Genomic DNA, 12,559 nt, shown 5'->3' with positions numbered 1-12,559 from the left:
AACACTTAACAGGTTGTAGTTTAAGCTGTGAACATGGACCAGAGAGAAAGAATTTCACTCCAGCTGCAGGCAAAATCTACACCAAAGACAGAAAGTTTTGCGGTGTGAGTTACCAACATCTGAATACTGCACCTTCTTTCATTATGAAAGCGAGCTCTTGGAGAGGAGCAGCATTTTATTAAGCAGCACATAATGCTCACTGTAGTATAGACAGCAGCACAGTTATCATGCTCTATTTCACAGCATTAAAAATGAGCTATTCTCCAAGCAGGAGAAATCTTCATATCAAAGATTCAAACACCACAGGCTTCAATGCTGTCAAAAGAGATTATTTTAATTTTTGATATGCCTCTAAGTAGTCCAAGACTTTAGGAGTCACAATGGAAAGTGAATCAGACTTTGATTCCTGAAGGAGGCAGAAGTCCTAGAGGAAACCAAGTGAAGGGAGGTTTGAAACACTGCATGTGGCAGACTCTGCTCAGAGCCCAGCCATGATCCTGGGAGAACAGAACACGTTCCAGATGACTCAGTGCTTCTCCACCTGAACATTGAAATGCAGGAGTAAGAAAGGGGAAAAAGGGATTTCTGAGACTGACCTTTCAAGTGTGGCCTCTGAAGGTGCAAAGCTCTCCCTGGCAGGACAAGGACCAAACACGCTCTCTGACCTCCCAGTAGCGACCCATCCTAAGCCCCACTTCTGTTCCTGATTTACATGAAGATGTTTTGTGTTCTCAGGCTGAAATTCTCCACTGGAGACCCAGGAGTGGGTGACAGAGTCTAAGAGCATCCTGTGCTCAGCTCACACGTCCCCAGCACCCACAGCCTGTCCCTTGGCCCTGTGGGGCACCACAGCCTCCAGCAGCACTGCCCAGGGCATGGGGAGCTGGGCACAGGGAGCAAACATCCCCTTAAACAAGGTACAAAGTTTCCTGAGGTCCTTCTCAACACAAGGCACAAAATGTCAGCTCACCAGGGCGGAGCAGGGTCTGTAAGAAGGGTACAGCAGGAAACACCATTCCTGGGACAGGATACTCCCCTGGCACTGCGCTTCCTCTGCCTCCTCGAACGAGCCTCCTACCCTTGCTCCCTGGAACTGCAGCCTTGCTCACGCCCCGGGTTTGCTGCACAGCAGTTCACAAACCTCCTGCAGCTGGCTGAGCTGGTCCTGCTGCCCCAGGCCCGTGTCACTGGGCTCTGGCCCAGCACAAAGCACCACGGGCACCGACCAGCCCCAGAGTGCCATCCATGGCTGCTGCACGGGACTGCCCTGCAGAGCCGGAGCCAGACTCCTCCTGCTCCTCCCTGCCATTGGAATTGTCCCCCAGAGCAGCTGCTGACCTTGGGGTTTGAAGAATGAGAGAATTTGGTCTCCAAGAGAGGTTTTACTTCTCCAGGAGTGAGAGGCAGAGCGTGGAGAACTAAACCCCTCTCCCCCACTCTCCCCAAAAGAGGAGAAGCAGAACATATGCACACAGCCCACTGATTTCTGCTGAGGTGGCCCTAAGCCAGCGCATCAAGCAGGCTGGGAACAGCTCTGAGAGCACATCTCAATTAATACCATGGGAAACAATGCCACAGACATTTGCAGTTTGAGGGCCAGGAACAAAGTATGAAGCAAGCAGAGCTGGAAATGGCAGTGTCCCCTCAGAGCACATCCCGAGACCAATAAATGAGCCTTCACCAGCACTTCCCAAGGGTAACTGAGTTCCTGGGGAGGGGTTGCACAGCAGTGCTGAGCTGAGCCCAGGTAAGGCAGTTAAATTCAAGCACCTTGACACAAAGCTACTAAGCAGATTTTCTTACTTGAGAGAAAGCAGCATTTTTCTCTAAGGAGTTGATGAGCAGTTGTGGGTTGATTTTTCTTTTTCCTTTTTTAAAGCAGGTTGATGATGAAAAATCTCAGAACAGTATGACTATCATGAGAATGATTTCTAAAGCAGGAAGCATGACAGCCCCACACCCACAACAGCAGAAGCAGCTGCCACACACAAGTTGCCAGGGCTGCTCCTGCGCCACTTACAGCCATTGGAACTCTGACACTGCCTTCAGTGCAGAGATCTGTACAGTGCAGAGTTAACTCAAAGCCCGGATAAGACAGGAAAAACAAATGGGAGCTATTACCCAAGGCAGAAGGTATTTCACATCCTCATCTCAAAGCAGGAACTGTGTATGATAAAGCTCAGCCTGAGCAGAAGCTCCAGAATCACCATCACTCACATCCAGGATTTGCAGCACTCAGAAAAGACCTCATCAATAAGAAATATCAATAATTAAAGCAATCTCTAACCTCATGTAAAGTTCCCTGCAAAATTACTTCAGTGCCTCCCAGACTCTGAATGCTGGAAGAGAAATTTCTTCTTGATGCCAAGGGGGAAAAAAAAAAAATCAGCACAGGTTGTTTCGTTTTTATCTGGAACATTTCCACCTGTCCACCTTTTTTTGCACAAAGCCTTTCTACATTCACTGCAAGTCAGAGCCCGACACAGGAGGCTGTGAATGTAGAACTGGGTGTCAGGATGACTTTCACAGCCCCTCTGCTCCGCCACAGCAGCAGGAGCCAGAGCTGCAGCTGCAGCAGAGGGGACGGGGAGCAAAGCCCCCGAGGCTGCTCTTCTCAGGGTGAGGAAATGTGAACGTGGCTCTGCAGAGCCTCCGTGGCAGCACGGCCAGAACCATTCTGCCTGCCTCTGGAAATGCCCGGGCAGCTCTGCCCTGGGGAACGGCAAGAGCCAAGGGGCAGCGCCTGCCCTCCTTCAGGATCCCCTACGGGCAGCAGATCCCTTCTCCTCCGGACGTCAGGGCAGCAAAGCAGTTTCTTCCAAAAAAGCGACAGCTGCCAGCCATGCCCGAGCTCCCAGAGCCTGTCAGTGCAAGCAGCACCCAGTGCAGGCTCCCAGAGCCTGTCTCAGTGCTGCAGGAGGGCAGCAGGCAGGGAGTGCCCGCTCTGGGCACTGCTAACCCTGCTTCCAGCTCGCTCGTCCCACAGCTCCAACAGGAGCCCAGGATCAGCCTGCTCTCCCGAGGCTGGCTCAGAGCTGCTGGCAGGCAGGTGCCCAGTGCTGCCCTGGCACGGGGATGGGCAGCCCAGGCTGCCCACGGAGCCCCCAGAGCAAACCTTGCCAGGCTGTGCCAGCGCAGGCCCAGTGCCCAGGGAGCAGCCCCTTGGCACACACAGTGAGAGCTAGGCAGCAGCTGCTCCCTGCCTCTCCTACCTCTCCTGCATGGAGCAGCCTGTTCTGTGGCTGTCTGCAGGGTTTGGGAGGCAAAGGAGCTGCTGCCTCATCAGGGTCCTTAACCCTTTGCCTTCCTCTGGCACTGTAAGATGTGCTGCATCCTCTTCCTCTCCACGTTGCCCCGAGCTGGTTTTTCACAGCAGAGTGCAGGGGCACAAAACCACAAACCGGCCCAGGTAATCCCCTGCCCTGACATGGCCAGACTGGCAAGGCCAGGTACAGAAAACCCTTCCCAGGGGAATATGATCAACTGTAAAAAAGAAAAGTACTTACAATCTTGGACAAACACAGCCACAGTCCATGATTTTCTGATCTTCGGAAGGAATCACAGAACACCCTTCAGAAATAGCAAACAGGGACATTTGCAGCCCAAGCCAGTTGCTGCTGATACCATGGTAATGCTCATGCTAGAAGGTGTAATTCACTCTGAATTCAGAGCCAAACCAGGTACACCAAGAGTCACCTCCTGCTTCTCTCCCAGTCGCTGTGGCAGTGTATCAACTATTACCATGCTCAGGTTAGCTCCTGTTTCTAAACAAATACTGGAAAGGTGAATCTCTTCCCCTAGAAACATTCTACAGCATAGCTAGCAATGTGCACTAAATGCTCGTAACCTACAGACATCCTGCAGAAAATAACTTGAAGGAGCTGTCAGTTCACATCATCAGGTCTAAACTACTTAACTGTGTATGGAACCTTTAAGCTTCTGTTGAAAGCCAAAGCAGCAAACAAGCTTAGAGGTCTGTAATCAGAGATGCCAGGCAGCAAGACAGCTTACAGGCTGGTTTTATATGTACCAGAAATATGTCAGCTCAAGAAGCATCACGGAGTGAGGCAAGATTTCCTGCAAGAACATTTTAGTTACCTGGAGCCTGATTTCTATAATCCTCCCTGGTACTTCCAGCAACCACAGCAGAGCATGAAGCACTCATAGAATGGGCACTTCAGCATTCACCTGACATGCTTTTTAACACAAGGAACAAACAAAAAGAATGATCTAGTTTGGAACTTGAGGAGTTCTCCTGCTCCAGAGCTAGCAGGATGCAAAAGGAGCCAGAAGGCCTAAATCAAGTGCCAAAATGTACCTCAGCAGCGTCGCACATCTTCTGGGAGATGCAGCTTGGCTCGGGAAGCTCGTCAGGCAAGGAGAGCCAAGGCTGGGACCCACGGAGGGAGCTCCACATGGCCCAGCACCTGCTGCCACCCCACCTGGGCCTGCTGCAGAGGCTGCCAGAGCGGCTCACATGCTCCATGAGCAGAGTCATGCTGCTCAGGCTGCACACCGAGGGGGATTTGTCTCAGCAGCCCCGGCCCGGGGGGAGCAGCCGCTCACGGCATGCAAACGCACCTGCGAACAGACAGCGACATGCACACGCCACTTTAAGAAAAGAGTGAAGCCTTTTCTTAAAGGCCTCTTTATTTTTAAATTCCTTCAAAACATAAATTAATTTCAACAAATCAGATGCAAAACACCTGCATTTTAAATTCGCATATATTTTACTGTATCAATCACAGCAACCTCATACAGTAAGATACACAAAAATAGAGCATGGTATCACTTCAATTCAACACAGGCTTGTACTACAGGATTCCATGACATATATACAGAGGACTTCTCTTGTTCAGAGCAGGTGTAGCCCCTGCCCTGGTCACCATAAAAATTACGTGGCATCACAGTTTTAGTTATTCACTGTAGTGTGAGGAGCCATATGGAAATTGAACTGGTGAACTAGAAGATACACTGTAGAGCAGCCAAACAGGCATGAAACTGCAGAAGGTGAACAAAACCCAAATAACTACCAAAATTAAAACCACCCTTAGACTGCATTTTAATAGTAAAATTGTTTTTAAATTCTTCACTATATACATAATGTATCTACATTTGTGTCATATTTATATATATATATATTTATAAAAAACATACAAGATTGAAAACCTTAAAATCATTCACTTAAACAATATTCACCCCAACGCTCAGGGTCAGCAAGGCAATACTCACCCTTGACATTATGCTCAGCTGCAGTCCCTTGATTCAGAATTTCCCTGATTGTTAAACATTCTGTTCTCTTTGTTTCTTAGTGCAAACTGGACAGTAACTTATTGTTCTCAGCCCTCTGTAAGACCCAGGTTTCATCTTATTTCCATAATGCTTCTGACACCCAGTTATGGCTAAAATTATTTTAGCTATTTTACAACACTAGCCTATGTAATTTTCCCCTCTACCTACCTGAAGCCCCCCCACCCCAAAAAATGTAAGACAAACGATCATTCATGCATGTTCCTGTCACACAGGGAGTGATGGACACTGAAGTTGAGAAGCCTAGACTCTTAACAGTGATTAAAAACCCCAAAGTGAATCATTTCAGTGCAAAGTGGACTACAGTTTACATCTCAGCTAGAGTTCTTTACAGATATTTTAAACACATTTAATTCTGCACATCAGATTAGGTTGCCTGATACTTTGTGCTAACTAGCTATAGTTGGAATACGGGAGTTAGGATTCCTAGGGGTTTTCTTTTAATGAAAAACTAAAGTCTATTCATAGCCAGGTGGTGTTTGGGGGTCAGACTGTACAGAGCCCAACACAAGGGAGCCCTGGCTCTCCGCCACGGTTCCCAAGTGCTATAGCAGGAGACAAAGGTCATCATCTGATTCACATCCATAACTGATGGCTTCACCTGAACAGGAGTCACAAATGAGCTCTGATTTTAACCAGGCCAGTGCTTTACTTGCTGGACTACACTACAGACAGATTGGCAGTGAATTTGGGAGCAAGCAGAACATTGATACTTACAATTTCCATAACCACAAAGAAAAAGCGTGCACTGAGAGCAAAATCCTGCAATTCCTAGACAAGACTCCACTCAGATGAGCACCAGCCTTATCAGAGGGAAAAAAATGTCAGATTAAAACCCAAGAACTGATCAGAGCCAAGAACATCATTCTGCCACAGTGGCTATAATAAGCTATGAAATACAGTACAAGGGAAAACAAAAAGTCACCTGAACAAAAAACCCAGAGAGACTTCATAGTTATAATGATTCTACCACTTTTAAGAACTCAACATATTAAATATTTATTGAAAATAAACTGTTTCCAAATCACCTATTTACAGTACAAAGAACAGTACTTAAACCATGTGCAACAGAAAGAAAATGGACACTCATCTGAGAGGACAACACTCCAGGCATAATCTGAGTGACACAGATACAGGATCACCTCTTTAAAATACCATACAGTGAAACCCAGAAGGATGATATTGGCAACACTGGAAAATAAAGCACATATTGTCCAGATTCAGGTTATATAAGCTCGAGATAAACAACCAGGAGAGAAGGGGAGAAGGAGGAAACAAAGACAAAAGGAAGAGAGGTTATGGTGTTTGCATTTTGGAGATCGAGAAATGCAGACACACATCAAAAAATAGTCCTTGTTGGCAAAACAAGCCATTCTCATATTTCCTGCACATTTTGAAGTCACACTTTATCAAAAACTGGCAGTGGTTTCATCACTCATAGAAAACAAGAACCTTAATTCTCAGATTTTGTTTTCAAATACTGCCTGGTTTTATTTGGGCAAGATATGATATAATAGGAAGGTATGATGTCACTTCTTAAAAATACAACAGCTGCCAAGTTTTAAGGAAAAATGTGCTCTTCTCCCCCATGTAAGTTAAAAAGCAATGCTCATTTAGCAGTTACCTAAATTATAGCAGCATGAAATCTAATGGATCTGCAGCATCTGTGAAGCCACAAAAATCAAGAACTGGCACCTGATCACTGAACCATGGTTCCAAATATCTGGACACGTGATTTTGGCAAGAGGTCAGTGTGGAGTCAGAACATTAGTTAGGATAGCCCTTTCCTCTCCCCCTTCCCCTCCCTTCCCGAGCAGACTCTGGCAGTCTATCTGTAAACCACGTGGGACAGCTGGGACGATTTGTAGTTCAGCTGGTTGTTGGGCAGGAACCTGTGCAGGTCGCTCTTCCTGCAGCAGGGGTCGTAGTAGTAGGCGCTGAGGCAGGAGTCGCACGAGACCTTGGAGCAGAAGGTGCACGTGTTGGCCGCGCCCGAGCGGTTGCAGAAGCCGCAGCGCGAGGTGCCCGAGGGCTTGGGCTTGGAGCCGAACTGGGCAGCTCTGTCTTGACTCTGAGTCTGGGACGTGTACTGAGATTTCTCCCTCAGGGCCGAGGCTGGGGACAAGCCGTCGCTCGGGAGCGCTTTGATGGAGTAGGAGCTCTGCTTCACCGCCGGGTACTCCTGCCTCGAGCCGAACAGGCTGTCGCACTTCTGGCACACAGAAGCGCCACAGGGTATGCCACAGTTCTGGCACTTGGAGGAAGCTGTCTCTTTGGCTAGGTGGGTGCGTTTGTGGTAAACAGGGTTGGCATCGCTTTTTAACAGCCATACATCAGGCTTAATAGCGTCTTGTCTTTTAAAATTTAACACGCTTCTAGAATCGGGGTCAGTATATAAATCTAAGTCCTCTTGAGCAGAAAAATAGGAGCTGTAAGGGACATTTGTTCTTAGCATGCCATTGTGATGAGAAGAAGTTGGCAAGTATTCATCTGAACAGCCGTGAGGGGAGCTGGACATGGTCAGCAGGGAGGGCGAGGGCCGGATGATTTCATCTTTAATGTCATCTTCCGCATCGACCAGAATGGGCTCCTTCCTGAGGCTCAGCGAGCTCATCAGAGGCGGTTTCTTACTCTCCCAGTAGCTGTCATAGGCGTCCACGGACTTGGAAGGCTTGCTGACCTTAGGCTTGTAGTAGTCCTTGGAGGCGCGCTCGCTGGCGGATTTCTGGAGCACCATGCGCGCCATGGACGCGTTGAGGCTCTCCTTGCACTCCAGGCGCCGCCGCATGGCCTCCGAGCAGCCCCGCACGTCCTCGCTGCTGCTCTTGCGCTCCTGCACCACGTCCACCTCCGAATAGCCCTTGTCCTTCACCTGCAGGTGGATCTCCAGAAGCTGCTCACACTCCACTTTGGCCAGGAAGAGCTCAAATGAAATCATTTTCACCTGAATGGCGTCCACCTGCTCTTTGAGCTTGAACGTTGTTCCCAGCTCCTGGACGTAGCCCATGTAGTTCAGAATCTGCCTCACGTCATCTTCCGTTAGAGCAGACTTCACATAATAAACAAAGGGTCCAGTGTAGGTCTGAGGGGCCCGGGGGAACAAAGGAAAACTAGGTTACAAATTCAGTGGTGGACGAGATGTTCAGATAATTCAGTGACAGAGAGCATATAATTAAATGCAACAATAACGACTCTGAACGCACGCAACTGCCTTGGCAAGATGAGCTCCATTTCTGCATCCCTCCTGCTCAGCAGATGGAAATTCCACATGAGGGAAATTCAAAGTAGGAGAGTTTTCATTCAATTTAAAATCCTGATTAGCATAATGTCCTCCCTGGTGATTTAAATCACTCTGCTCTGCACTGACATTAACTATAATGCATACCAGACATACTTGAACATACAGAAAGTCTACCATGAAAAGCAAAAAGGCCGGGATTTGGGAACTATCCCACGCAGGGACAAGCTGGAGCTATCAGGAACTCAGAATTACTGCAGGAGTGCCAAAGTCCAATTCAGCTTTAAATATACTTGAGATGCACCCTTCTTTGTGTACTGTTACCATGCAGTTTCAAATGTTAGTTTTATTTAATTTAATATCAATTCAAAAACTTCCACTAAAAGAGCCCCAAAAGCAGAGACATGAGTTTGTGCAAGCTGAAATCCCCTCAGCATCTGGCACACCTGAGGGATGTGCTTAGCCCAGCCTGTTCTGAGTGCAGGCAGGAGCAGCCTGCCCACCACAGGCAAAAGATAAAACATAAAACTCGGCTGCAGAGAGCTCCCAATGGGACTGCAGCACCCAATAACAGCAGTGAGACCCCACTTTTCCCTCTGGGAACCTGCCTCGGGTAGATACATTTGAAAGCACCTTAAAATCAAAATATCAGGAACTGAGCACTGACAAGCAGATCAAAGATACTCTGAAAACAACTCCTTTGCAGAAGTTCCTTCACCCTTATCATACAACTTGTGGGAACCTCAGCAAAGCATCCACTTGAACACATGCCCTGGGTTTAATACTTGTGTCCAGTAACAGCTGTGGCAAGACAAATCAAACTCTGAGTCAGCTCAAATCCAGCTTGACCACTCACCATAGTCAGAGCCTCTCCAAGTAGAAATAAAACAGTGCAGCAGGGGAGGCTGAACAGCAACCTTAAATAAGCTCTTCTCCTACTTTATACACACTCTAATTGCAGAAAGTGCTTGTACTTCTGCTCTGGGGATACTCTCATCAGCACAAACTTCACTTATTTTACACAGGAACTTTCCTATGGCTTCTGTTTACCTACTGCAATATATAAATAAATAAATAAACAAATAAATAAATATAATGCTATAAATGGAAAAAAGAGAAGCCTTTAAAGGAAACAAATGAAATGCGTTCACAGAAAGAGAAATAAACCACGTTCTTGTGATGGCTACATAAAAAAGTCTTACCTTTATATTCTTGAACTCCTTTTTCCAGGGGTACAGAAAGAGATTAATCCCAACTGTCTCAAGCATGTTGAATGCATTATGGAGACAATGTAAACTTGAGGATTTCACAGATCTCAGTGAGTTTTCAGCCATCTCGTAAAATTTGATCAGCCGGAATCGATAAAAGGGATCAATTTTGGGAAGGCAAAGTAAGGCTGCTGCTGCCACTCGCAAGTACTCATCGTTGATAGGACGCTGCTTGCTGTCAGAGGCATTCAGCTTGCATTCGTGGAACTGTACATACTTCCTAAATAAATCGTCTTTATATTTTGTATCCATTGAAATCAGATTTTCCCTCTGCTGGGGGCAGCTATCTCCTCTCGTTCATGGCTGTTTGGCAGCGGGTTGGGTATCTGGCGTTAGGGATCTTCAGCAATGGCAACTGGCCTGGAATAAAAACTGAAAACAAGCACAAGTCATGGCAGGTGCACACACCCTGACGTCCCCTGCCCCTCTGTACCATGGCCACAGAGCTGCAGCTCCCTCACAGCCTCTGCAGGACTCTCAAAAGGCACAGGAGCCACACAAATGCCGCTGTCCTGCTTTCCAACGCCATTCCCCACCCATTTTCCAGGTCCCTGCCCATTTTGTGAAAGCATCTGCTTTTCCCCCTCGCCTCTAGTGGCACAGGACTGTCCCTAGGCTGAGCAGGTTTACTGACTCTGCCTTTTGATTTCTAACATTTTCACTGACATTTCTCCTGCTGCTACCCCAGTGCAGCCAGGGCAGCTCTGCAGCCACTCCAGAGGAGCCACAGCCCCAATTCCAGCTGAAAGCTGGCAGCTGCAAACACCACTGGGATCTTTTCAGCAAGAGAGCAACACCTGCCACCTTCAGCTGCATTGTGGGAACTGAGTGAAACCATTCCTGTGCTCCTGTCAGGTGTGCTCCTGTCTGCAGGGATAGCTGGTTTTGTGGATATACTGATCTGCACTTCCAGAGTGCTGAGCTGAAACAGCTGGTGACAAAGGAATCTCCCAAATGCTGCTTTACCAGAACCAGGGTAATTCACAGGCCAACAGGCTCCACCTGCAATGCCTCAGGAACCTGTGATCACAAAGCAGACCACAGGCTTTGTTTACTACATGAAAAGACAAACCAGCTCTTGGCCTGAGGGGGAGGAGCTGGGAGAATTCAGTGCACTGTTTCAGATGTAGTCAGTCTCAAACAGCATTTCAGAAAAGACTCTTCAGCCAGTATTAACTGCAGCTGCTAGAACGCCAATCAACACTCATGTTAAATAACTTCCCAACCGAAGGGAAGGAGCCAAAACACAAAATACCAACCACCAAGAGGCCAGGGAAACAAACAAACAACAAAACCAACAGCCTGGCACTTAGCATTCCTTGATGAAAGGCTGTGCTCAGTGCCAGCCCCGTGTGGGGAAAGTTAAGCAGCAGTTCTGCTTCTCCTGCAAGGCACACGCGCTCCTGTCAAGAGACAGGCTGTGAATCACAGGAAATGTGGAGTGCTAAATTAACATCTGAGCATAAGGGCCAGGAGCAGCCCCTTCCCTCCCCACGTTCCAACGCAAGTTGTGCAGGATGAAGTCTGTGGACAAAGACAGCAGAGCCTGTTCCTTGGCAAGAAGAGCTGCACACAAGAGCTGCCGAGAGAGATCTTCGTCTGGCACGTCAGCACAACACCCCCAGGGCCCGGAGCGATCCTGTGCTGGCAGGGAGCTGCCCTCAGCACCACAGCCCTGCCACCCCCTGCCAGCAGCCACCAAACAGAGCTCCTGGCCACACGTGAGGCACGGCAGGGTCAGCGAGCCCCGGGGGACGGGAGAGCCTTCATCGAGCTCCCAGAGCCCTGCCTGTGCCCCTGCCTGCCACCCGAGCCAGGGCCACCAGGGCACGGCACACCGTGCCAGAGCACAGCCTGGCAGCCCTGCCGCACACCGAGCCGGGCAGCACGGCCTCCCCGCGCCGCAGCCCACCCAGCAGCAACATCCATGGTTACAGCTCCGGAGAGCTCACGATGCGAGCACGCACGGATAAATATAGGTTTCAGCAGCTCCCCGACTGGCAGAACGCACAGAGGAACGAGGCTGCTTTGCCGCAAGGTGCTCACGCCAAAGGCCAGCGTTTCCCGGAGCTGTGACAACAGAAACTCCTGACCGAAGCGCAGTGCCGGCTGTGCAGACAAGAGAACGCTTCTAACCGTGACCGTGTCCAGGGCCAAACCTCACCGAGGGACCCGACCGCTCTGGCCGCGGGCTGTACAAACCCCGGGCAGCACAGGGACCAACAGGGCAAACCCGCCCCGCTCCCGCCGGGCCCCCTCCTCCCGGGGCCGCGCCCGGCCCAACCGCTCCGGGACACGGCGGCTGCGAGCGGCGCGGGAGCGGCAGCCCCGGAACCCTGCCCGCCTGGCGCTCCGTGCCCGGGACACTTGTTGCAGAGCCAGGGCGAAGAGCCCCGGGCACCGCCTGGGCCTCCGCGGCAGCACCCGCCCCGGGAGCTCCTGCCGCCCCCGGCCGCCCCCGCTGTGCCGCGCCGCCCGCCACCCACCCGCCGCGGCCAAGCCCCCGCTCAGCGGCCAAGCCCCCGCTCCGCGGCCTGTCCCGTCCCTCACCGCTCCGCGCCGCCGCCGGGAGCCGCCGCCGCTCCACCAGAAGTGCCCGGGCTGCTACCCCGCGTCCCGACAGAGCCGCGCAGGCCCGGCCGGTGCCGCGGACGGAGCGCGCCCGCCCTCACGGCTCGGGCAGGGCCGCGGCGGCGGCAGCGGCGGCCCGGAAGTGAACGGCGGGGCGGGAGCACTTCCGCCG

The 12,559-nt window shown here is 50.2% G+C and overlaps 1 protein-coding gene across 1 annotated transcript; it reads right to left on the bottom strand.

Annotated features, from left to right (window-relative positions):
• Positions 1-4,711: 4,711 nt before the first annotated feature.
• SPATA2 (spermatogenesis associated 2) lies at positions 4,712-12,507 on the bottom strand. The gene is made up of 3 exons (XM_014270607.3): positions 12,367-12,507; positions 9,751-10,188; positions 4,712-8,392 (listed from the first exon to the last, which is right to left on the bottom strand). Exons 2-3 carry the CDS (start codon positions 10,066-10,068, stop codon positions 7,139-7,141), a joined length of 1,572 nt encoding a protein of 523 aa, XP_014126082.2. The 5' UTR covers positions 10,069-10,188; positions 12,367-12,507; the 3' UTR covers positions 4,712-7,138.
• Positions 12,508-12,559: the final 52 nt, after the last annotated feature.

This window comes from Zonotrichia albicollis, chromosome 17 (assembly GCF_047830755.1).
Source record: "Zonotrichia albicollis isolate bZonAlb1 chromosome 17, bZonAlb1.hap1, whole genome shotgun sequence".
NCBI classification, from domain to species: Eukaryota; Metazoa; Chordata; class Aves; order Passeriformes; family Passerellidae; genus Zonotrichia; species Zonotrichia albicollis.
This window is presented reverse-complemented; position numbering and strand designations above follow the sequence as displayed.

What these genes read in the sequence shown, in the direction of transcription:
- SPATA2 (XM_014270607.3), bottom strand. Translation starts at nt 10,068, where the DNA reads ATGGATACAAAATATAAAGACGATTTATTTAGGAAGTATGTACAGTTC. An exon ending in AGGAGTTCAAGAATATAAAG is followed by an intron (nt 8,393 to 9,750) that starts GTAAGACTTTTT and finishes CGGGCCCCTCAG; the next exon opens with ACCTACACTGGACCCTTTGT.